This window comes from Choloepus didactylus (genome assembly GCF_015220235.1).
Source record: "Choloepus didactylus isolate mChoDid1 chromosome 25 unlocalized genomic scaffold, mChoDid1.pri SUPER_25_unloc1, whole genome shotgun sequence".
NCBI lineage: Eukaryota > Metazoa > Chordata > Mammalia > Pilosa > Megalonychidae > Choloepus > Choloepus didactylus.
The window spans coordinates 3,440,059-3,465,392 of NW_023637606.1; the positions used below are offsets into that span (position 1 = coordinate 3,440,059).

Genomic DNA, 25,334 nt, shown 5'->3' on the forward strand with positions numbered 1-25,334 from the left:
CTGGGTGGGTCAGGGGCTCGGGAGGCTGCTGGGTGCAGGTTGTGAGCTTTTTTTTTTTCTTTATATTTTTTTAGCTCAAGTTTCACATACAACAGAATATATAGATAGTAAACATTCACTCAGGTTGAAGAGTTTTGACAGTTAATAACACCTGTGAAATCACCACCCAGATTAAGACATAGAACCTTTCCGTTTCCCCTGAACGCTCCCCCACACCCCTTCCAGGAAGACGCCCGCCACGACTTCCTAAGTTCTGACTGTGTAACTTTTTAAAAATTGTTTTAAATTTTTCATTAGAGCAGTGTGGGTTTATAGAACAGTCATGCACAAAATACAGGATTCCCATACACCTCCCCACAAAGCACTGGCATTGGTGAGGAAAATTTGTAAAAATTGATAACACTTTTTTTGTAATTCTATTTTTTATTCAGTTTTATTGAGATATATTCACATACTAGACAAAAATCCATTGTGTATAATTAACTGTTCCCAGTACCATCATAGAGTTGTGCATTCATTACCCTGATCAATTTTTGAACATTTTCCTTATTCCAAAAATAAAAATAAAAGTAAAAAAGAACACCCAAAACATTCCACCACCACCCCATCCCATCCTATTCTTCATTTGGTTTTTATTTGCATTTTTCTACTCATCTGTCTGTACACTGGATAAAGCCAAAAGGTTTTCACAGTCACAGTCACACCATAGTTATGCAATTGTCTTCAAAAATCAAGGCTACTGGGTTGCAGTTCAACAGTTTCGGGTATTTCCTTTTAGCTATTCCAATACACTAAAAACTAAAGAGGGATATCTATCTAGTGCATAAGAATGCCCTCCAGAGTGACCTCTCAATTCCATTTGGAATCTCAGCCACTGGAACTTTATTTTGTTTCATTTCACTTCCCCCTTTTGGTCAAGAAGATGTTCTCAATCCCACAATGCTGGGTCCAGGCTCATCCTTGGGAGTCATGTCCTAAGGTACAGGAGATTTACACCCCTGGGAGTCAGATCCCACGTAGAGGGGAGGGCAGTGAGTTCACCTGACGAGTGGGCTTAGCTAGAGAGAGAGACCACATCTGGGCAACAAAGAGGTTCTCTGGGGGAGACTCTTAGGCACAGTAGGATTAGCCTCTCCTTTGCAGTAATAAGCTTTATAAGGATAAGCCCCAAGATCGAGGGCTTGTCCTACTAAATTGTTAGTCCTCAATGTTTGTGAGAATATCTGTAATAACCCAGGTGGGGATTTCCAACATTTCTGCCTTTTTTCCCAGTTCCTCAGGGGGCCCTGCAAATATAATTTTATTTTCTGCCCAAATTACTTTGGGATGTATCGCTATTTCACAATAAGCTGTACAAACCTACCAGATCTACTTCCTATCCAAATTTTCATATAATTATCGTGTTTGAATAAACTGACCATACAAGTTAAATTATTTAGTGTACTGTAGAAGATATATATCCTGCACCAAATAAACATCTCTTCCCTTGGTCTCACACAGAAGTTGAAGTTTTAAAACACAGTATCGTCCTTCACCCTTTGGCCTGATTTGCCTTAGTCCTAACCAGATCTGCTTCATTCGTATCTCTAATTGAAATTTGAACTCTTTCAGCTTTCTGAACAGTTGCTCTTTGAGGTAATATTGACATGCATAGCCGTTGAACTCTAGCTCTAATTCTCTGGTGTCACACAGATACCTAAAGTTCCAGGTACCTGGTTTTGCACAAAGAGCTCAGCATCTCAGAATTTAGAGATAACAGTTAAAACTCAGGAATAGATGTGACTGCTGTAAGAGCTTACCATCTTGGAACCTTTACAATAAGCCTTATTGAATGTTCTGTACTCCTTAATCATTGATTGACCAATCTCTGCCTGCTTTCTAGTCCCTGATAACCTATACTCTTGAATCTAATTCTTAAGAGTTTGCTCATAGTTAGTTTTTATTAGTGAGACCATACAATACTGTCTTTTTGTTTCTGGCTTATTTCACTCAACATGATGTCCTCAAGATTCCTTCCCCTCATTGCATACCTCATGACTTCATTCCTTTCTGCAGCCACACAATATTCCACCGTATGTATATACCACAGTTTGCTCTTCCGCTCATCAGTCAATGTACCCTTGGGCTGCCTCAACTGGAACTTTAGAGAAAGTCAATTTTAGGGCTCCAAAGGCTGTTGGGTGAACTCGTTTTTGTAGTGGGGAAAAAGTGAAAGGAACAGTATGGCTGGGGATATGATGGATTTCAAAGTCAGACTTGAAGGGTTCATTATACGTTTCTAACTTGTGTCTTGTGCCAGAAAATTCACCGACCAGTGTTAAGAGGCTCAGTGGGTGAGAGTTATAAATACGTCCAGTCACCAGAGAGGAAACAGGCATTCACAGCTGCAAACGAGTGAATGTGCAAACTATCATTCACCCTAAATATGCCGTCTTCCCATTTGACTCTTCCAGGTGACTGGACAGGCACTCGCCCTGATCCAAGAGCAGCTCTGCACCTCCTGGCCACTCCCCGTTGCTCTGTGAGATGACTGGGTGTTTGGAAGTGTTGCAGAGAGCACTGGGAATCATAGATAAGCTTCTGCTTTTTATCCCACAAGGAATGTGCCGATCCCGAGAACCACAAGGTTCGCCAGAAACTGAAGGCCAAGGAGTGGGACGAGTTTCTAGCCAAGGGGAAGAGGTTCCGCGTGCTCCAGCCCGTGAAGATTGGCTGCGTCTGGGCGGCTGAGAAGCACAGCCACGCCAGCGGGGACCTGAAGGTGCTGCAGCAGTTCTCCGCGTGCCTCCTGGCCCCCGTCCCCTCCGAGGAAGAGCCAGCACCCAAGGCCTCCAAGAGAGAGAAGAAGGACCAGCAGAGTGAGTGCCACCTCCAGGGCAGTATGCGTGGTGGTGCGGGAGCCGAGGGTGCCAGACCCAGAGGCAGGAGGTTTCTCAGGTAACTGGATTGAGGATTCGAAAGCTCTCTCAACAAACAGCAGCCAGTGCTGACTGAGCACATCTCTCCGTTGTCTGACGCGCACAACGGCAGTACTGGGCAGGTGCTTTTATTAGCCTGTTCTACCAACAAGCACCCAGGCCCGGGGAGCGCCTGGCCCAAGGTCACAGCGCTGGGGCCCCGGGACAAACTAGGGGAGGGATACTGACTCCAAAGGAGAGCACAGTGACATTTCCTGAAGCACAAACATGAGCCTAAAGTGAGCTGAGACTGAACTCGCCTGGCAAGGCTGGAGCGCGTGTGCGTGCTGCCTTCCGTCTCCCCTTAGAAGGCCGCGGGGCCTTGGCCGGAAGGCCCTGCTGGTTCCTTGGTTCTGTCTGCCCGGCCTAGTCCCCGCTGGTCCCTCACTCACTGTGTCCCTTCCTCTCCCTCCCAGTCTTAGCCCAACTGCTCCCGCTGCTGCACGGGAACGTGAACGGGAGCAAGGCGATCATCCGTGAGTTCCAGGAGTGCTGCCGCCAAGGGCTGCTCCGCACGGATGCCAGCAGCCCTGAGGGCGGCTCTGCCAGTCCCCCGAGCCCCAGCGCCTCCTGCCCGCAGACCCCCACGGCCAGCGAGGACACCACCATCCCTTCCAAAGCCAGGCTGAAGCGGATTATTTCCGAGAACTCGGTGTACGAGAAGAGGCCTGACTTCAGGATGTGCTGGTACGTCCACCCGCAGGTACTGAGGAGCTTTGAGCAGGAGCACCTGCCCGTGCCGTGCCAGTGGAGCTATGTCACCTCACCGCCCTCAGCCCCCAAAGAGGACAGTGGCAGCACCCCCACTGTGGGGCCCGGGCAGGGGACGCCCATCCCGCTGAAGAGGAAGTCCGCGGGCACCATGTGCATCACCCAGTTCATGAAGAAGCGGAGGCACGAGGGCCAGGTGAGCCGAGGGCAGGGCCTTAGCGGGGTGAGCAGACCCCCTGGCGGCAGATTTCTTGCTTGCGTGGTTTGTTTTCTCCTCGTTCCTTTTGCGCGGCTGTGAGCGCCTGTCCTGTGCCAGGCACCCTGCGGGACCCCAGAGAGGGAGAGCGTGCGGCCTTGCCCTCGAGCCGGGCACTGGGGAGACCTGCCAAGGGGCCCCCGTGCTCAGTAAGGAAAACGTCCAGTGCCGTCTGTGGGTGTGCGAGGAAGAGCCCCCGCTCCCTCCCCCACCAGCCACGGCCTTTGTGGACGTTTGATAAATTTTCCCTTTTGAAATATGAATGTAAAGAAGTCACTTTTCAAGCACCTGCTCTTGCTGGAAACCAGGGTGTGAGAGACTAGGTTTTACAGAGGAGGATGGGGTGAGGGTGTGGCTGGGGTCAGGGCCCCTCGAAGATGGTGACGCTGCTCAGGCGGTAACGGAGAGAGAGGACGGTGTTCCGAGTATGTGCCCCAAGACCCGGCAGCTCTTGTCCCTTCTGACATCAGTCACTGTGTGGTTTGGACAATAAAGCGGCCGGAAGACAGGGAGGTGAGAAAAGCTGATGCTGGAAGCCACCTCCCTGGTGCCTTCCCTGTCACAGCCACAGGGACCTTCAGAACGGCCTGCCCAGTCGCTGTTGTCACTCGGCTGTTCCCTGTCACTCCCCAGAGCCTGTGTCCGGGCGCTGCTGGGTGTGTGTGCCCAGGGTGGTGTCAGGGAGCCCCAGGCCTCTGCCAACACTGCCTCCCTGGGCCCCGACCCCAGAGCCTTGGGCTTCAGTAGGTCCATCTCCTTCAAGCTGTGGCTGAGCAGCAGAACGGTTTTCTGGTCCCCATTACCTGGTCTCACGAGAAGCCCAAGCATAGCTGCATTGGCTGAAACAAGCGAGGGACCAGGATTCAAGGCGGCCCTGTGAACCCTGCTGGGAAACGACTGGAGCTGGCAGGCTCCCTTGGCTTTTTGATTACCTGAGCAGTGCTTGTAGGCCTTGCCCCTCAGCCTGCCTCGGGGAGCCCCTGGGCCCGTTGCGTGTGTGGTTGGGTCTCCTGGTGTCCTCCCAGCAGCCGAGGCCTCGGGCAGCATCACCCTCACGTCCCGCCCCCTCGTGGGAGGTGACGTGGCAACACGGTGCTTGAGCTAGGAGCACAGCTGCCTCTGAGAGCTGCCCTGTGCTTCCCCGTCCTCGTGGTGACCGTCCTCGTCAGTGCCTGTGCCAACTGTCTCTACATGGAAAACGGTCACTTTAACACCATTATGTGTTCCCTAGCATGCCGGGCACCGTGCTAGGCACTTTTATGAACTGCCCTGTTTCACTGATGGTGAGCTGCTTCACTATTCTATTTAACCACCAGGAAATGAAAAGAAGTGTTCACGATTAAATGCAGATGAGCCGTCCAGGTTGAGAAGTTGACAGGTGGGGAAGCATGGCTGCAGAATTAATGAAACCTGCTTGTTTGGTAATAACACACGTGAACTGGGGCCATATGTGGGACCTCGGCTCCCCTTCCTGGAAGACGGCCTGCTGTGGCTCAGCTGGGGGTGACCCGCCTAAGGCCACACAGCTGGAGTCCAGGCACCCCCCAGCTCTGTGCCTCACCACCACAGCCGGGCTAAACCCGGCTGGGGCATAAGCATCACCCGAAGAGTGGGCTGAAGGCTCCATCTTCTGGCCATGTTTGGTCCCAGCGGTTCTGTTTCAGTACGTCTGAATCTGCATTTTTAAACCCCCTTCTCTGGGGATTCTGACGGAAAGGTCCCAGCCCCACATTTTGGGGAGTGCCACACCAGCCCCAGACAGGTCTGGGTCAGTGCACCAGGTGCATCGTGGGAAAGGGGAAGTCAGAGCAGCTGGCTGGGGGGCTGTGGACCTCACAGTCCCTCCTGAGCACCTTGGGCTGCAGGCTACAACACCCTGTCATCGTGGCTAAAACGCATGCCTCCCACCTTCTGCTCCCACCTTCCTCGTGTGCAGCAGGATGAGGAGCCAGAGCCCTCCCCAGGAGGCTTCCCCCTTGGCCAAGAACAGAAGCCCTTCCCACAGACACGGCTGCCCCTGGCTGCAAGAGAGCTGCGAAACGCGACCTGGGCCCCCAGCAAATCCCAGTTCTGTTTGATAATGGGGAAGGGGGCGGCGCTTAGATGTGTGGGGGGCGGAAATGGGAGGTTGGCTTGGAGGCACGCAGATATGGCTGGACTCTTCCCTGTGTTTCAACAGAGCTGCGAGCTTATATTTTGTACCCTGAGATAGTTGCTAAGCTCTCCATGTAGGATGAATGTTTTTGTTGGGGTTGGACTTTTTAATTGCTGAGAATCTTCAAATCTTTCAAATTAGAGGCCAGAAGAGTCAGGTTGAGAAGGCTTTGTAATCTCGTGGGGCTGGGTCCAGCTCCAGCTTAGCCACTGTTCTGTTTTGCTAATGCTGCCGGGATGCAAAACACCAGAAATGGATTGGCTTTTATAAAGGGGGTTTATTTGGTTTCACAGTTACAATCTTAAGGACATAAAGTGTCCAAGGTAATGCATCAACAATCTGGTACCTTCACTGGAGGATGGCCAATGGTGTCCGGCAAATCTCTGTTAGCTGGGAAGGCACGTGGCTGGCGTCTGCTCCAAAGTTCTGGTTTCAAAATGGCTTTCTCCCAGGACGTTCCTCTATAGGCTTCAGCTTTTCTCCAAAATGTCACTCTCAGTTGCTCTTGGGACGTTTGTCCTCTCTTAGCTTCTTCAGAGCAAAAGTCTGCTTTCAACGGCCATCTTCAAACTGTCTCTGTAAACTGCAGCTCCTCTCTCAGCTCCTGTGCATTCTTCAAAGTGTCCCTCTTGGCTGTAGCAAGCTTGCTCCTTCTGTCTGAGCTTATATAGTGCCCTAGTAAACTAATCAAGGCCCACATTGAATAGGCAGGACCACACCTCCATGGAAACTATCCAATCAGAGTCATCACCCACAGTTGGGTGGGGCACATCTCCATGGAAACACTCAAAGAATTACAATCTAATCAACACTGATACATCTGCCCACAGAAGACTGCATCAAAGATAATGGCATTTTGGGGGACATAATACATTCAAACTGGCACAGCCACCAAGTGCCTGAACTTTGCAGTGACTTTGGGCCTCAGATTTATTTTAAAAATTTTAAATGGCAAGCAGGTGCTTTGCCCTTTCCAGCAAAAATATTCTGTGACCAAAATGAAACTTGAAGACCAGTAGATGTGGCACGGCCTTTGTTCGGCGTATTTGCTATTTTCTTAACGTGGGGCATCTACCCAGCCCCCTCGCTGCAGTAACCACGGGCAAGGCCCTGCCTCCCCTTCCAACAAGCCGCTGCTGCCAGCCCTGCAGTGTGGGACCCGGGGTGCCCTGAGTCCCCCAGAACGCCTTAAATCCTGCTCTGCAGGCTTTCCTCTGAAGAGTTTTGGATCAAAAGAGAACGTAATTTATTGACAATTGCATTTCCTTTCTGGAGGGCCCAGGGTCTCGGGACAACTGTAAAGAAATTGGTCTGTTCCTTCTGATGAACACCTTCCTGCTGGTGGTTTCTTTTATAGTATTAAAACTCACCCTCTGTGCCCCTGAACACTTTGGAGACACATTCAGATGTGCTCTCTTCCCCCTCGCAGTGAGCTCTCTGCATCCCTGTCACGGTGGGGGTCGCGGCAGTGCCCCCAGCCAGCCAGGAGGGTCTGTTCGCGTTTCCGCCTGTCCCCAAGCCCAGGGGCCGAGCTGATGAGGTGCAGATCAGGGTCTGCGTTCCCAAGCACCACGCCGGGAACGGGTCTCCCCTTCAGGCAGATTGAGATTTCTGTGGAAGAGGATTTCTGAAAGTTGTGAGAGCCTCTTGGTTGAAGCAGTTTTTCTCCCTCTGGGATGGTTTTCTCCCAAGGTTTACAGAGAGTGCCCTCCTGCTCTCTGTTCCATCTCCTTCTCTGGTAAAAGAAATGGAATCTTGTTGGGATTTCCCACCCTCTCCCCTGAGCTGCCCACACTTACCTGAATGGTGTTCTTGCCACCAGAAAACTGCTCAATGCCTGAATTAAATGAAAGAATTGTCAGCTGTCAGGGCAGAGGGAACTAAGCTGTTGGGAAGACGGGCAAAGAGTTCTCAGCCGTAGATTTTAAATAATCACTTCAGAGTGCTTTATCAATTTCTCTTTCAAACTAAACCAAAAACCAAGAATTCCCTAGTCACATGTTCTTTTTGTACTGGGGTCAGACGAGGGCAGCAATGTTCATTGTCGGGAAGGCCAGGGTTTTCCTACAGCTGTGGGTTATTGAACAAGCTTCTCAAAAGGGTGGAGAATGCCAAGCCTGTGGAGCTGTGTCTTAGGGGTTTAGTTGACCTGCAGGGTGGGTCCAAACCACGGGGGCTCCAAGATGCAGCCCGCCAACCATGCCCCATCCGGCGTTTCCGCACCACATTCCGCTGCCCACGGCCTGCATCCCTCTCTGTCCAGGTTGGAGCTGGGGACATGGACGGCTTCCAGGCGGACACGGAGGAGGAGGAGGAAGAGGAGGGTGACTGCGTGAGCATGGATGTCCTGGAGGCTGGGGGTGAGAAGGCCCAAACTGCTTGTTCTGACTGGTGGGAAAGGGAGGCGGGTGCTCTCCCTCAAATGTGAGTAACGGGCCTGGAGTACAGAGATGTGGGGGAAGTGGGGGGCTGGCCTAGCGATGTCTGGGTGGGTTCTGGTCCAGGCCCTGTGCAGTTACAGTTAGGAAACCAAGGAGGTGAATGTCGGGGGTCAGGCCACAGCGTCTGCACTGAGCCTCTGCCCAGGACAGCCAGGAGGACTGGGCTGGGCTCCCTGCCCCGCAGCATTGCCAGGCTCTGTGCTCTGCCATGGGGGTCCCTGCCCTCTGTGATGGGAACTTCTTCCTCACTGGACAGACCCCATGGAAAACTCACTGGAAAGGGCCTCCCCGAAGCCCCCAGGCGTGAGGCAGACACAGAACCAGGAGCTTGGTGCGAGAGGGGCTGGCGGCTGGAGGCTCTGGCCTGTGGAGCCCTTGGGTGCTGTTCAGATGCCTCCCTCACCCCAGTGCTGCAGGAGAGGGACTGTCACCCATGGGGGCGGTGCTGTAGGGAAAAGGGCCAGAGCAAAGGGACGGGGTCTCAGGCGGTCACAGTTTTAGAGGCGGCCAGTCAGGGAGGGTCTCAGTGAGGCGGTAAACTCGAGCAGAGACCAGGGCAGGGGGTGGGCTGCGGGGACGTCTGGGGGCCAGCTCTCCAGGCAGAGAGGCTTGCAGGTGGGCAGCTGCGTGGAGGGAGGAGGGAGGAGGGCTGGCACTGGGGAGGTGAGGGGTGGGAGCTGAGGGTGGGTTTGGAGCTGAGGAAGGGAGCCGGGTCCGAGGGCCTGGGCTCTGCCGCTGCCTCTTCCTGCTGGCTCAGGACACCCCCACTATCCCCCACCCCCCAAAGCTCACAACCAAGGGCAGCAGCAGCCCTTCTGGGGGTGCAGTAGGCATGGCCAGCTGAAGACCCCCTCTCTCTTGCTTTCCAGAGGTTGCAGCCCCCCGAGGAGCCCCTTCAGAAGCTGGGGGTTTGGTGGCCATGGACTCCGGCGAGGGCCCCCTACCTGCGAGCCCACTGGGCCCCTCCTGAGCCCGCGTGCATGGTGGCTGGGTGGGGGTCTCGCAGCGCATGCCAGATACTTGAAAACCTGTCCCTGTGTAAAGAGCACTTTGTCCTGCCTCGCAGACCTCCCTGGAGGTTTGGAAAGTTTTATATAGGATCCTTGATTAGTTCTTTCCAGTGTTTGTAAAAAAATTTTTAAAAGCTGCATATTAATCCACCCTTTAATAAAGCATTATGGGATGTGCTTGGATGGAACTCCCCCATCCTGCGACCCCGCGGGGGAGCGCGATCAGACGCTTGTAAATGAACCAAAGCCCAGGCAGGAGCCCAGCAGCCATGGGCGGGAATGTATAAACCTTGATTCTCTAGCCCTGCTCTGCTCTGTCTCTTCTTTTCAAAGGCAGTGTTTCCCCTGAGAGGGTGTGCAGGGAGCTGTGTCTACACCCCCTGTGCCTTCAGAGCCCTCCCTGCCCGGCCTCCACCAGCCTACCCAGACCCGGCCGTGTGCTGCAGCGTCAGGCCCAGACTGTGCAGAAGTGTTGTCCTGTTCACTCTCCTCCCCGTCTCGCCTGGTCCCAGAGGGGCTTCTCAGCACACAGGGCCTTTCACAGGCTCTGGCTTCGGGTCCGCAGGGCCTCCTGGGAACAGACTTCTGGGCTGGGCCCCATTTGGGGAGGAGCGTGGCGGCCGGCCATGGCGACTTCCTGCAGCCGTGGAGGCAGCCACCAGCCCTGCTCTCGGTGCTGCCCGGTCCCCGGCCTGGGCAATGGCAAGTCCAGCCAAGATGTGCAGACACGAATTGGAGGCAGGTGCTTAGGGTGTGGCTTCCTCCACAGGCAGTCTAGACCGGGGTCATGGTGCCCTCCCCAAGCCCTTGCTCCTGTCCTCCTGCCCGTGTCAAGTTGTTTGTCCCTTTCCCTCCTGCTTTATCAGTCCACAAAGAGGCCCCTTGCTCCCACAGCGCCTGGATGTTCACAGGGACACTGCCACAGCAGAGACAGGAAGACGCACTCCTTGCCCTCAGAGTGCCTGCTGTGTGCTGGAGACCCCCACACTTCACCCAGCATCCCCCCAATTTTCCTTTTGCTCTGGAAGGGGCCGGCAGTCACTCTGGTTGCAGGGCAACCTGGCCTAGGCTGCTGGCAGGCAGATTGCAGCCCCTCGGGCTTGGGTGAGCACGTGGGCCTCGGCCCTGGCCACAACTTCCTCTGGGGACACTGAGCTAGTGAGGAGCCCTGGAGCGGGGACCCTGGACCCAGTGGTGTCCGAGGGAGAGACTATACCTGGGGACACATTCCCTGAACCAGTCAAATCCCTGTGTTCACTTAGTTTGGTGTCAGACACTTGCAGCCAAGTCCTAGTCACAGTTGGGTTGGGTCCTGGGGCCAGGCAGACAGGCCCCCTTCAGCAGCCGCTGGGCACCCACAGCACATGCAAGACACGTTAGGGCCACCAAAAGTCTTTCACTGAATCCCACCCGCAGGATCCCTTTTGCCACGTCAGGCTCCATAGTCACAGGACCCGGGGATTAGTTCCAGTGTCTTTGGGGGCTGTTACCCTGCCGCCTGCAGTAAAGCACAACTCCTGAGCTGGTGGCAGGTGATGCTCACAGGATGTCCTAGCTAAGGGGTGGACCACCTGGAGGTGGTGAGGGCCAATGTCATGGTCCCCTCCCCAGAGAGGCATGTGAAATGGAAAGTTTGCCCAATACAGCCGGGGTCTCCAGATACCCTGACACCCACCCAAGGGCAGGAACCCACCCTGAGCCCCATCTCCCCAGGGCTAACTCCCAGGCCTCCAAGCACTGCCCTGCTCTGTAACTACCAGCCCCACAGGCCATGGCCTTTGCTACCCACTGCTCTGAATGAACTGCCAGGAAATATTCAAAGGTCCTATTCAGATTTGTGGTTTAATTATTACAGAGCTGGGCACTAACAGGCCAGCACCTCCCTCTTTTGCCGTGGCCCACAGCCACCGGCCACCCGCAGAACTGCCTCCGTCCACAGCAGGGGAACTGCTCCCCTACCCCCGTGCTGAGGCCTGCTGCCCCCTCCTGCCAGGGCAGTGCCCACGGCATTGGGTTCCCACCAAACATGTTCCCAGCGCCAAGAGGGCTCAGAGTGGATGCAACTGAGGCAGGTGGCACAGGCAGCCCCCAAAGGGCCCTCACCAGGCAGCCACAGGCCCCCTCTGGTCACTGAGATGGGGCTCGCTGCTCCCCTCCCCACACCTGCTGGGCGCTGGAACCCCTATTTCTGGAGGGGGCAGTGGGTGGGGAGGGGCCAGGAAGCAGGAGGCGCACAGAGACCCGCTGGGGCTGCAGCCAACCCTGCTTTTATTTCATGAGAGCCTCTCGATGGCCACCAGGAGCTCGGGCTTCAGGATGCTCACGTCCGGCTCAGCACCCGCGGCCTTGATGTCCTCGAGGACGGCCATGTCCCATGAGAAGGTCAGGAGGGCCGAGGGCACCTGCAGCAGAGCGGGGTCAGAACCTCGAGCCGTGCCTCTGCCTCGGTATGACCCTGTTCGAGCGGGAGCCACACTGACCCCGGGCTGCTCTCACCGTGGGGTGACAGCCAAGTCAGCCCATCCCGTCGTGCAGGAGGGGCCTCCGAAAGGCAACTCTGGCTTGGGCCTTTGCCTTGTGCAGCATCTGAGGCCCCAGGGCCACCCCTTCCCAGCGTCAGACCTGTACTGGGGAATGACCATCCCCATCTCCTGCTGCCTCCCCTTTACCCTGCGTAGGCATGGCTCCCCACAAGTCGCTGCATTTCCAACCCCGTCATGATCCTGTTTCAGTAACACCACTGTCCCCGTTTTACAGATGGGAAACTGAGGCAAAGAAGAGTTAGCAGCTTGCACAAAGTCACGGTGCAAGTAGATCGGGAGTTTAACTGCTGCGCGGGAGCGAGGGGCACCTTCCTCGGGGTAACTCAGCACTGGGGACCAAGGGGGCTGCCGGAGGGACCCTGTGACCCGGGGTCCCGCCCCAACCCCCACTCACCAGCCCGCACTCGTTGAAGGCCAAGTCCTCCTCCTCCGACAGCTTCTGCCCTCCGGAGGCCAGAAGCTCAAACGGCAGCCAGTCGCTCTGCAGGGCCTCCCGGACGAAGGCGTAGAGCGCCGACAGCCGCTCCCTGGCGTAGAAGGTCCCTGCGGAGTTCAGAAGACGGGCGTCGGAGCGGGCACCCCAGGGCCCACCGCGCCGCTCAGCCCAGCCGGGAAAGGAGGGCAGCAGAGCCTCAGCACCCCCGCCACGCCCGTCCCGCCGTGGCACAATCGACGCACACAGGCTCCACTCCCAGACCCTCCCGCCCAGCCCTCCACCGCCGACGGGCCCCCACGCCGCGGCCGCGGGGACGCACCCTGCAGGAGGCAGCCGTCGGGGAAGCGGACGCGCAGCAGCGTGTAGGTGTACTTGCGCAGCTCTCTCTGCTCCTCCTTCTCCCGCATGGCTTTGGTCCGCAGCATGCTCAGCCGCTCCACCGCGTCGGCCCTGGGCACCGGGAACCCGCTCGGCCCCGCCCACAACCCGCACTGCCACGCCCACGCCCCGCCCGCCACACAGGGCACGTACACAAACCCGCCACGCCACGCCCACAAGCCCGCTTTGCCACGCCCCAGACCCAGCCCCCCACGCCCCACCCAGTACACATGCCCCGCCCACAAACCCGCCTCGCCACGCCCACATGCCCGCCTTGCCCCGCCCCAGGCCCTCTCGCCCGCGCCGCTGAGCCCACCGCAGCTTCTGCTCCCGCCGGAGCTCCTCCGCAGTGAGGCTGAAGAAGTCCCCCGGCAGGTCGAACTGCGAGGCCAGGGCCGAGGGCCGGAAGACCCGGCGCTGCCGGTCCAGCTGCGCCCGCACGGGCTCGGCGCGCAGCAGCTGTTCCTTGTGCCTCTCCAGGCTCTGGGGCTGGCCCAGGGCGGCCGCGCTCAGCACGTAGAACTCCTCCGGGTCGTCTGCGGGCGCACCGACCGCGCTGGAGCTCGGGCCCCGCCGCCCCCCGAGGCCCCGGGCCCCCGCGCCCCGCCCGGCCAGGCCCTCCCGTGCCCGTCTTACCCTGATCGGGAACGGGGAGCATCGTCCTCTGGAACCCGATGGCCTCAAAAAATTCGTGGGTGCCCTCCAGGCAGTTGATGCGCTCCTGAGGAGGAGCCAGGGGCCATGAGGGACGGGCCCTGGAAACTGCCTGCATGGCTGGGTGCTAACACGATTTTCTAAGGGAAGGGGCAGGGCTGTGGGTGTGGAACCCCACAAGGTCCAGAAGCATCAGTCAAAAATGAGGCTGAAGATTCACAGGCCCGCCCGGAGCCAGGGGGTCTCAAAAAGGTGGGGAGCAGGCCAGGAGTACTGGGCCTGGCTGTCCCCGTGTCAGGCAGACCCTGTTCAGACAGAGCTGGGGGAATTCAGGCCAAGGGGGCCAGAATCTGATTTCTCACATGATACCCCAATTCTGTCTGTCCATCAAATCTCCCCAAAGTTGATGTGTTCCCAACTTACTCCAACTGAAGCAGAAACAAGCTTTGAAGCCAAAACAAAACCCACCCTGGGGGAGGCGTGGCCTGCGAGTCTGGCTGTGGGTCCCTAATGCCTTCCTGTCTCCTCCCAGATGCACTCACTCCTTAGGACGTGACCCCAACGCCGGCCCTGCCTGCAGCCCGCCCCGCTGGCCTGTGCCACCAGCGTCACCTGCAGGTCTGCCCTGCCCACGCCGGCCTCCCCGGGAGGCAGCCGCTCACCTGGAACACCTTGTTCTGCAGCTTGATCTTGCGGTACTTCTCCTCCTCGGGGTGCAAGTGGATGTTGTCCAGGTACCTGGGGTGCAAGAGGGGAGAATGGGGAGAGGGGGGCGTATCATGGGGATGGGAAGTTCCAGCAGCTGCGGCAGAAACCCCACCCAGGGGCACCAACAGCTGTGCCCACCTGCTCCTGAGTCCCACCTCCCAGCAAACAGACCTGACGCCTGAGTGCACCCATGAGGGGGGCAGAGAGGAAGGAGCCGGAGAGGGGGCCACAAGCCAGTGCCTCAGGGTGGGGGGGCTCCTTAGAAGCACACACTTCCGGACCCCGCCCTGGCCTGCACCCCCAGCCCACTCACACAGCCCTTGGATGGTCCCAGATTTCTGGAAGTCAGGGCTGGGCACCCCTGGCTTGGGGAACCCCTTCTCTTTCCAGATAAGGTTCTTCCCCGAGGACTGGCAGGGAATGAAGGACAGAGGTGGCTCCACAGGCTGGAGGCGGTCACACACACACACGTGAGGAAGGGGCACCGCTGGATGGCAGGGGTGCCCGCTCACTCACTTGGCGATGGTGTCCACGCCCAGCTTCACCCGCTCACGGTCCTTGTTGAACGTGTGGATCTTCATGATGGAAGCAGCTACCGGGTCTGTGGAAAAGTGCTGGGGAGGGAAGAGGGAGGCATGTTGGGGACCCCTCCCCGTGGCCCAAGCAGCCGGGCCATCCCCCTACTCAACAATAATAACGATGGCGGTGGTCATCTCGGGGCAGAGCCGCGGCACTTACCTGGAAGTGAAACCAGAGAGGGAGAAAAATCTCCCCGAGGGCTCCCAGCCTCAGCCTCATCCCCATCCCGGATCCCGGGGGGGCTCAAAACGCTCTAGCTTCAGAGCTTCGCCCCGCACGGCGTGTGGCTCCCCTGACCCCCTCCTCACAGCCCACTGGGACGGTCCCTAATGACAGCCAGTTTTTACAGGAAGAGACAGACTGAGATGTCAAGTCCATCACCCAGGCTTGCATGGATGGCACGTGACAGAGAGGCTGTTGACGAGACCTGTGAGCTCTTAAAGCCTGAGGTATGGGGACAGGGAGTGGGTGAACCAGCTGAAATGCCAACGTCCGCTCTGACAGACGTCCCCCCACTGACACAGACCCCTGCCCTCCCCTGCAGGCCACTAGCTTCCACGTGAGCGGGAGTGAGGCAGGGAAGAGACACAGCTGGAGCTCTGGGGAGGCTGCAGCCCTCGGTCCACTCTCCTGGCCGCAGCCCGGTGACCTCAGCCAGGACCAAGACGGGAACATATCTGTTCACGCTCAGGAGAGCCATGGTGCACAGCCACACACACTTGTTTCCCTGCAGCCCTGGAAAGTGGCACACGGGGTTGGCAGCTCTGTCAGCTGCGGGCCTCAAATTCATCTGCTCGGCCCAGAAAATAGCAGCTTTCTCATCTGGGGGGAACGACAGGGCCACATGGGTCAGAGAGTCAGATCCCAGATGACCTGACCCCAGAGTGTCTCTGCTGCCTGGCCTGGCCCATGGGAGAGCCCCAGGGGGGCAGGTTTGGGGCCCCGGCTCGCTCCCAGCCACCTGCCTCCAGTGCTAAGCTTTCGGCAGCCAAGTCTCCATCGAGTAGACTTCCGAGCCAATTCTCCTACAAACTTCAAAGTGAGGTGCAGCCCAGGCTGCCAATCTAGTGGGGGGAGTGAGGAGGGGGGTAAGGACATAGAGGGGCCGAGAGAGGAAAGAAAGGCGGAGAGGCAGTAACGAGGCAGGGAACGCATGCTCGGCTCCAGCCCACCTAGGCCTGGAGGCCCCGCAGTGGGGCGTCCCGCCAGCACACTCACCCCAGGGGAGGGCTGCTGCTGCTTCTGGGTGACCGCAGTCACGTTTAAATCGGGACCAGAGCACGTGAACAGACAAGGGACAGAGGGACAGGATGTCCAGGAAGGGACCCAGTCCGAAAAGGAATTTACTTTGCAATAAAGATAGAATTTCCCGTCAGTGGGGAAAAAACAGATATTTTCAATAAACGGGATCGGGAACAAACTGCACTGCTCTCTGGAAAAAAAAACATTGGCTCCACATCTCATACTTTACGCCGCGGCAAATTCTAAGGGGATCAAGGTGTTAAGTATTAAAACAAAGCAAACAAAACAGCTGCAAAAATCAAAACACAAAAGTCCTAGAAAAACCACAGAAGGAGTATTTTACTATGAAAGAGGGGAAAGGCCTCTCTAAGTATAACACAAAATCCAAAAGCCATAAAACAGGACTGACAAATTCAATTATACTGAGATCAAAATTTCTGCACGGCACAAGTGATCAAAAAATAAGTATTCTTGCAACTTATATTACAAAAAGTCTACTTTACCTAATATGTAAAGAGCATCTATAAATCAATAAGATAAAGACTAAACACCCAATAGAAAAATGGGCAAAGGATGCCTTCTCCTATGAAAACATGGCCAACCTTATCCAAAAGAACAGAAACACAAATTGAAATGTTTTTTCACCTATCAATTTGGGTAAAGATCAAAAAGCTTGGTGTAACCCAGAGTGAAGGTGAGGGGCCAGGAAAAAGAGCACTTTCTCACACTTTCCTTTCTCTGTGACCCCTATGGAGGATCATTTGGTCACAACTAGGACAATCACAAATGCACGTGTCCTTTGTCCCAGCAACTCCACTTCTGGAACTGGGCCTACAGCACAAAGTGAGGTGCACGGAGGCTTTTCGTTACATACCTGTTCTTATTAGCAAAAGACTGCAAACTGCCCACATGCTCATCAACAGGGGCAGGTTAAATAAGTTATGGAACAACTTACAGCAGAATGCTAAGCAGTTGCTAAAAAGAATGTGGAACTTTCTCTCAAATGGTTCAGGAAGGAAAATATGGTTTGGGAAAGAATAGAGTGCAATGACGATAAAGCAAATGGAACAAAACTTTTAAAACCTGGTGACTCTGGGGATAGTCAGCAAAATAGTAAGATGCCCACATCCTAGCCCTGGCACCGTCAAACATGGCAGGTTCCACGGCAAGTGAGGATCGAGGTTGCAAATCAGCCGAATTTAAAACAGGGAGAGTTTCCTGGCTTATCCAAGTTGCCCCAAAATAATCACAAGGTTCCTTAAAGGGGGAAAGGGAAGGCAGAAAAGAGCAGCTAAGAAAGAAACTGCTGGCTTTGAGGAATGCAGGCAGCCTCTAAAAGCTGGAAAAAGCCAGGAACAGATTCTGCCCGGGATTTTATCAGCCCTGTAAGACTCATTTCAGACTTCCAACCTCCAGAACCAAAAGGTAATAAGGGCACGTTGTTTTAAGCCACTCAAATGGGCATATTTGTTACTTCAGCCCCAGGAGACTCATGCTATGAGTCAAGGGCTTGTGGATGTTCTTTGTACTATTCTTACAACTTTCCTTGAAGTTTAAAATTATTCCCAAATAAAGAGCTACAAAGAAAAAAATAACACGGAAGTTCTTTCTGCACTGATAAAATACAAGTTTATCCTGTTAGGTGCCCATGGTTCACTGCCTTTTATGGAAAACAAAAATGGGGGAGATATAAAAACAGCCATGGTTTGTACATAGAGTCAATTCTTCATACTGTGCGGACGCTCGATTAGCAAATACGGATCTATTGCTCCTAGTGGGAAACCCGGGCTGGGTTCCCATGAGCCTCTGATCACATTTTTATCAACTGATCAATATGCTACCTTGTTTCTGGGTGTTTCTGTTCAAAGACACCTTATTTAACACGTGCTGTTGATTCATTAATGTGGAACTCACAGCCAACAGCTCTACAGTTCTCCTGAGCAAAATTCACCTAACACACGTATCTTCCCCGTGATGTCCACTGCAGCCTTCTTTCGCTTAAAAACACTAGACAGCGCCACACTCGGGGGCCTCACTTTACACCGCAAAATCACCCGCCAAAAGCGCAAAAATGCCAACAGTGTGGCACTCGATAGGCTGAAAAGGACACCTGTTTACGGGACGGGCTGGAACAAGAAGGCCGGGGGTGGCCCCATTTGACCTCAGCTGGGAACGTGGGTGTTGGGCAGCTCAAATTTTCTGCCACTCTGCCCGTGTCCATGGATGACCGTGAAAACACCACGAGTACTGATTTTGGGGTGACGAGTACATTTTAGTGAGGAGGCGACTGGTAAACACAGAATTGGCAAATAATGAGGATGAACTGTCCCTGGAAACTTTCCACCAAGGATCCTAAAGTACTTATAGCCACAGCCTCCGGGGAGGGGTGGCCGAGGCCCAGCGGGAGGTGGGCTTTCTTCCACGTACCCTTTTGTACCTTTGGAATTCCATACCACGTCTAAGTATCACCTCTATAAAGAGGTTGAAAGAGAAACCAGTGCAAACTGAAAAATAAGTAAATACAAACAAAGCGGCTGTAGGAGTTGACACAGGACTCAGGCCCCAGGCTTCCTGGAGGTGGCTCAGGCGCGGGGGCTTCTGGGATGGGAAGGGTGGGGGGCCCAGGGCGGCCACTCACCGAGAGAATGGCCTGCTTGATGCAGATGTCCCGCTGGTCTTTCCGCAGGGAGGCCCCTGTGAGCGGGCAGATGAAGTACACTCCGGGCACTGCCAGGCGAGTTGAGCCTTCCTTCTTGGGCTCAGGTACCTGGGGGGGGGGAGGGTGAAGGTGTGGCAGCCCCTTTCCACCTTGCTCTCCTTTGAGGCCCGCCTCCTACAGGAAGCCCTCCAGATTACAGTAATCTCCACTGAGCCCTCCAACCTCCAAGAAAGGCAGCAGAAGACAGTGCTAGGGGTATGGGCTTTGGAATCGGAGAAACCAGGGGTCCAGTCCTGGCTTCCTGGTTTCAGAGTCGTATGACTGAGAACACTGGGCGCTACTTTTCGGAACCTCGGTTTCTCTTCTGCAAAGTGGCGACCCTAAGAGTATCCCCCCCCACCCTGATGGTTACCGGGAGGAACCGATAAGCTAACGGGGGTTAAGTTCTGCCCTTGGCACCTGAGGAGCCTGGCGTCACTAGGTTCAAGGAGAGGTGTCCCCAACCTGCCTTCAAGCCCCAAGGAGAGGGGACCGTGGCCTCCCTTCTGTGTCGCCCACACACCCCCAGGGCTGGCAGACGGACGCAGGCATGAAATGGGCTGGCCCTTCCCAGGGGCCCAAGCTCCCCACACCCAGGCCTCCCCTTGAGGGGAAGAAGCTGCAGCCCCCGGCTGCTTTTACCATGTTGGTCCCTGGGGACTCCGGGTTCCCACTGACCATCGCTTCAGCTTGAAGTTCCTTTCTCACTGGAAGGACAAGACAAGCAGAGGGGGATGCAGAGGGGGGATGGTAGGGAGGGCCCGGGCCCGAGCTGGGCACACCCCTCCCAGCCCCTGCAGATCTTGCGGGTTGAGCACCCCCCGTCCAAGCCCAGATCTGGGAGGCCCCTCTGCCTGAACCACAGCCCCCCCTTACTGACCACCCCAATTCCTCCACCAAGCTGCAGCTTTCACCCCCTCCTCAAGGCAGCTCCCCTGGCATCCTGGCCTCAGATTTGATCAGCCCCCAGTGACACCCTTTCAGCCTGCGTCTCCCCCCTGCAGACACTCGCAGCTGTGATCTGGACACAAAAACATGCACACGCATGCATCCCAAAGCCGTCAGCCATGTAATTATCTCCAGCCAGGGCCAAACATGGGGTGTGCGACCTGCAAATGGCTGTGGCCACGCCGTGAGGAAAGTGGGGGCCGCAGTCCATTGCCCCCCTGTCCCGCACCGGGCCCCAGGTCGGTGACGCTGCTCACCCTGGTTCCGGATGGACTCCTGCGAGGTGGGGCCCCGGGCCCTGGGCTGCTTCTGCTCGAGCCGGGCCAGGGCGGCTGCAGCTGCCTTCTGGGCCTCGTCGGTGGGGCCCTGGCGGGGCTGCCTCAGGGCGGGCTGGCTGGGCTTTTCTTTAGGGGCCTTCTCCCTGCGGCCGGACAGACGGAAAGTGAGCGTCCTCCTGGGGACGTGTTGCTCCTCTGTCCATTCTGCCACCACCCTGTTGGGGCCGGACGTCTCCGGCTCTGCCACCCTGAGCCAGCTCTGCAGCCAGCCTGGGCCTCGGACTCCATATCTGCAAAATGGGCCACTAACACCGCCCAGGGTGACTGTCAGGGTGAGGTACGAGTGAAAGCGCCCCAAGGTCTTAAGGAATTAACAGGACTCCCTGTGCTGGTTTGGATGTATTATGGCCCCCAGAAAAAGCCATGTTCTTCAATGCAATCTTGTGGGGGCAGACATATTAGTGTTGATTAGGTTGGAACCTATTGATTGAGTGTTTCCATGGAGATGTGACTCAGTCAACTGTGGGCAAGACCTTGGATTGGATCATTTCCATGGAGGTGATACCCCACCCATTCAGGGTGGGTCTTCGTTGAATCACTGGAGTCCTATGAAAGAGTTCACAGACAGAAGGAGCTCAGAGCAGCTGAGAGACACATTTTGGGGAGCAGCTGAGAGAGACATTCTGGAGAAGGCCACTGAAAGCAGGCTTTTGCTGACACTTTGGGGATGTTAGCCCAGAGTTTGCTCCGGAGAAGCCAAGAGAGGACAAAAACACTGCAAGAACAACATTTCAGAGAATGCACAGGAGCTGAGAGAGGAGCCAGAATGCACCCCGGGATCAGCAGACGCCGGCCACGTGCCTTCCCAGCTGACAGGTGTTCCAGGCGTCATTGGCCATCCTTTGGTGAGGGAAACTGGTGTTGATGCCTTAATTAGGACATTTTCATGGCCTTCAGACTGTAAATTTGTAACCAAATAAACCCCCTTTATAAAAGCCAATCCATTTCTGGTGTTTTGCATAACGGCATCATGGGCAAGCCAGAACATCCCCTTTCCATGGGATGCCCAGCCCTGATGGTCTACAGCAGCACGGCAGCTTCATTTATTGAGCACCTACTGTATGGCAGGCACTCCCCTCTGCACAAAGCCCTCCTAATCACCTGCAGATTAGGACCCTAAAGCCACCTGAGGGCCCCCAAGGCTCTCAGCCACCTGGTCCCCTTCCCCTGCTCACTCCTCTCCATCCACGATGCTCTCCAAGCCATGCTTCCCACACACCCAGCTGCTTCTCGCCCACAACTTCTGGAAAGATCTGTCTGGGGGTGGGAAGAGGAAAAGGGGTCTGGGAGGGGCCGGGGGTGCTGCAGGGAGATACGGATGAGCTCAACGTCCACGTGTCCGAGTCTCTCCCCTCATCCAGGTCTCAGTGCAAATGTCACCTTGTCAGAGAGGGGCTCTGGAAGCACCTGATGTTCCCCTCTGCCATGCACCATCCCTGACCCTGCTTATTTTTTTCACAGCCCAGAGTACCACCTGACCTTTCCTTATATGTTTATCCGTTTTTCTGTCTGTTGCCCACCCCACCACTAGACGTCCCCCCAGTTTAGTCTTGGTCAGTGTGTGGCAAGTGAGAGCGCACCCCCGTCCTCCCCTGGGGTCCCCAGTCTTGCCCCAGACATGTCAGAGGCCTGGAATTGCACGCCACTTCCCCTCCCCTCTTTTCTCCTCCACCTCCCAACACACACAGTCCCGACTGCCACGGCACTCCCCGCGCCACCCACTATTTACTGAATAAATGAAAGGAGCCCCTTGTCTCACCCACCTCTCTCCCTCTCTCCCCCCAGACCCTCTTAAGCTGCCCTCCCCTTCCTCCTCAGGCACCTGATTCCAGACCAGACCAGGTTCATCCCTCACAGAACCCACTTTTGTCTGCACCGCTTCCCTCTCTCACTTATGAACCTGGCCCTCATGGGCCTCTGTCTCACTCAGTGCTCTTCCTAAAAACACCCCCTAATCCTCCTGGCGGGTGACTTGTTGTCTTACTGTGCCCCTGGCCGCCACTGCCCACCGCCACCACCACTTCCTGCCGCCTCTGCCCCCTGAAGGCCCCCCTCTTCACGATCGCCTCCATGATTCCCCACAGACCCCTACCCATGCTGACAACTCTCAGTCACCCCTCACCCCGGACCCACCCACTCAGCCCCCACAATCCCCTCCCCTCCATATCTCCCTGCAGCAGCCCCAGCTCTTCCCAAACCCCCTTTCCTCCCCCCACTACTCCTGTTGATTCTTCCTTTGCAGCCCCATCACCCCCCTCCACTTGTTAACAATCCCCTCCAGGACACTGCCCACACGCACACCCCCCTCACAGAGTCCCCAGTCTTGCCCCAGGCCTTTTTTCTCTTCCAGCCCTCTCCGGACAAGTCCCAGAAGTCTCCCCTCCAGTCTTCTCCGGTCTGACTCATCCATCACTCATAAGGCACGCGGCTCCTTCCCAGCACAGACACCCCCAGCTCCCCAGCTGCATGCACCAACCTCCATTCCCCTCCGGGACCGTTCTCAGCCTCGGCCAGCACCCCAATTCACCCAGACCTCCCGAGTCACTGCCAAGCCTTCCAACAACCGCCTCAGGCTCCCTGGGCTCCCAGACTCTTTCCTCCCTCACCCTGTGACCCCATGCACGCCAGAACCAAGGCCCCAAATCCCGATTCCCACGGTCCCTAAGCGTGACAACGACTCCTCGGGGACCCCAGCCGTAACTGCTTCTCCAGGATCGGCCCGATCTCTGGTCCACAGACTTCCCCAAGCCACTCCTGCCCCTTCGGGGCTCCCTCCCGGCCCGCCCCCCTTAGGACTCACCCCCACTGCACCCCCTGAAATCTCCCGACTGACCCTCATCCTTGCAGCCCCGCCCCCTCGGCCGCGCCCCTCCTGCCCCGCCCCCTAATGTTCGCCCCCCTCGACTGTTCCCCCCCCAGATCCTCTTGCCCCGCCCCCCAGGCCTCTCCCCTCCCCCGATTCCCCGCCGCCCAGCTCAGCCCCCCGAGATCGCAGACCCTCGCCCGCCCCTGCGTCGGTCACGCACCCCACCGCGTCGGTGAGCTTCTGACCGGGCCCCGCGCTCTTGAACTTGATGTCAGCCTTGAACTCCTTCAAGAATTTCTTCATGGCGGTGGCGGGCCCGGCGGCGGGGGGCCGCGGAGCGCGGGGTGGGGGGGCGCAGGGCCCAGTCCGGGAGGGGCAGGCGGCCGCTTACAACCGGAAAGAAAACACCACGCCGCCGGAAGTCCCGCCTCCGTGGGGCCGCCCACGTGACAATCGGCCCGGCGCGCCGCTCTAGCCTACTCCGCGCCTCGCCGTTCCGGAAGCGACCGCTCTGCCCTCCGGCACCGCGTCTCGGTGCTTCTTCCGCACTCCGTTGCCAGGGGCGACGAGCGCGCGTCTGCCCTGGAGGCTGGGTCTGGGCTCCTTCCGCTGCGTGCACAGAGGAGAGAGAGAGACACGAGTCAGCAGATCCCCCACGGGGAAAGGGCTGGCCCTGTCCTTCTCCCGCTCAAGAACCTTCCCTGGCTCCCCAGTGCTTACGTGATAAAGTCCCAATTCAGCCAGGCAGCCAGGGACCCTGCAACCCAACCCGTTTTCAACCCTGGCAGCCCCCCACGTCCACTGTATGAAAAACGAGGGAGAGTATACACCGATCCCGGGGCTGGGGGTCCACGATGGCGGGGAAGACAGAGGGAAGCAAATTATCGGGGGCTTCCGTGCTGGGCTGGGCTGTCACTACAAAGAAATAAACGGTCACAGCTGATGTAAACCTCGACATGCTAGTAGGAATGAAGTACAGAAGGAATCTGAGGGAGGGGAAGGCCTCCCGACAAGGAACAAGTCTGCGAGAGACTGGAAGTGAAGTATCGTGGACTTTCTCTAGGAAAAGAGTCCCAGCGTGGCTGGGGTAAGGGGTGCGGAGAGAGGATTCTGGATGACCCTGATCCCAAAGGGGCTTAAATTAAAGAGATCAGAATTTATCCTGAGGGCGTTGAAGGGCCTTGAAGGAGAGTATAGTGCAACCCAAACTTGAACCTTTTTGAGCTTCATTTGCATAACATCCACCTCATGCGATTAGAAAGTTGCCAATAAATGGCAGGTGTTATAATGATTTACTCCTTTAATATTTCTTCAGAACCTACTCTGGCTCAGCAGTGAAGAAAACAGACAAAATTCCCTGCCCTGGGGAGCTCACGGTTTATTTTTAGGGCCGTGGTTTTATTTTTAGGGCGGTGGGAAGGAAGACACAACACCATAAATAAAATCTAAGGTAGCTTAGATGGGATGTGGTGCTCTAGAGAAAAATAAAGCGGAAAACAGCAACAGGGGAGAGCAGGGTGGAACAGTTTGCAACATCAAATAGAGGAGTCACGAACAGTAAAAGGACATTTTTTACACCATCAGAGAAATTCAGATATGTCTTGGGTACTAGTTTTGTTAGGGATGCCATTGGAATGGTAGTTGTGTTAAAGAAAAAGTTTTTATCAGTTTGAGATGCATCCTGAGTTATTTATGGGTGAAATAATATGATAAATGAACTGTGCTATAAAATAGTTATGCAAAAGCAGAATACATATACATATATTGTATGCATGTGGGAGGGAAATAGGAAACAAGATTGGTAAAACTTTAGTGGTAAAATCCCTGAAGCTTGGTGACAGGTACGTGAGAGTTAACTATATTATTCCCACCCCATTTTTTTTTTTTACAAAAATGTTTTTAAATTAGATGTTTTTAATTTTGGCCACTTGTTTGCAGTGTTTCGGCTTGGGGTTTTTTTTATGATAGTGATGACAGTGTTAACTTTTTTATTTGGGTTGCAACTTATATATACTAAAGTGCACAAATTATAAGTGTACAGATTGATGCATTTTTTAACTTGTATGTGTTTATGTAAGTGTCAATCAGATCGAGGTATGGAACATTTCCAGGTCCCGAGCAGTGAGTCTTCCTAAGCCCATCTCTGGCAAAACCTCTCTCAAAAGTAACCTCCAATCTGACTTCCACCCCCCGTAGGAGAGTTTTGCTTGTTCTTGAAAGTCCTATGAATGGAATCGTACAGTATGTACTTTTTAGTGTCTGGCTTCTTTTGCACAACACTATGTCTCTGAGATTCATCCATGTTGCAGCCTGAGGCAGCGGGTCACCTTGTTCATGGCTGAGTAATATTCCGTTATAGAAAGACACCAAAATTTATTTACCTGATCATAGATGGACTGGACACAATGGCTAGTCTGGGGGCACTATTAAAAAAGCTGCAATGAACACATAATTTTCCTGTGACCATTGTAAAC

General features: G+C 55.5%; 2 protein-coding genes across 7 annotated transcripts in view; one reads left to right on the plus strand and one right to left on the minus strand.

Moving 5' to 3' along the window:
* CHAF1A (chromatin assembly factor 1 subunit A) overlaps positions 1 to 10,445 on the plus strand; it is a 29,267-nt gene extending 18,822 nt beyond the window's left edge. For 3 of the 5 annotated variants that reach the window (XM_037823948.1, XM_037823950.1, XM_037823949.1), the window contains 4 exons: positions 2,600 to 2,858; positions 3,374 to 3,864; positions 8,343 to 8,439; positions 9,390 to 9,815. In XM_037823948.1, coding sequence (XP_037679876.1) covers positions 2,600 to 2,858; positions 3,374 to 3,864; positions 8,343 to 8,439; positions 9,390 to 9,490 — 948 coding nt within the window. In that variant the 3' untranslated portion in view covers positions 9,491 to 9,815. The other 2 variants (XR_005214949.1, XR_005214948.1) reach the window with 2 other exon arrangements.
* An 898-nt stretch (positions 10,446 to 11,343) lies between these two features.
* On the minus strand, positions 11,344 to 23,256 carry UBXN6 (UBX domain protein 6). 2 transcript variants are annotated; one of them, XM_037823952.1, is made up of 11 exons: positions 23,081 to 23,256; positions 19,974 to 20,137; positions 19,411 to 19,475; positions 18,709 to 18,837; positions 14,766 to 14,863; positions 14,204 to 14,279; positions 13,524 to 13,608; positions 13,204 to 13,423; positions 12,829 to 12,959; positions 12,468 to 12,616; positions 11,344 to 11,985 (listed from the first exon to the last, which is right to left on the minus strand). In XM_037823952.1, exons 1-11 carry the CDS (start codon positions 23,161 to 23,163, stop codon positions 11,914 to 11,916), a joined length of 1,272 nt encoding a protein of 423 aa, XP_037679880.1. In that variant the 5' UTR covers positions 23,164 to 23,256; the 3' UTR covers positions 11,344 to 11,913. The 2 variants fall into 2 exon arrangements, with proteins under 2 accessions (XP_037679880.1, XP_037679879.1); XM_037823951.1 differs by having other exon boundaries at positions 11,344 to 11,932; positions 23,081 to 23,252.
* Positions 23,257 to 25,334: the final 2,078 nt, after the last annotated feature.

Excerpts from the sequence above, each read along its gene's own strand:
- UBXN6 (XM_037823951.1), bottom strand. The coding sequence starts at position 23,163 with ATGAAGAAATTCTTGAAGGAGTTCAAGGCTGACATCAAGTTCAAGAGC. Across the intron at positions 14,280-14,765 it reads GGCGTGGACACCATCGCCAA|GTACCTGGACAACATCCACT; the intron begins GTGAGTGAGCGG and ends CTTGCACCCCAG. Across the intron at positions 12,960-13,203 it reads CGGCGGGAGCAGAAGCTGCG|GGCCGACGCGGTGGAGCGGC; the intron begins GTGGGCTCAGCG and ends CCCGGTGCCCAG.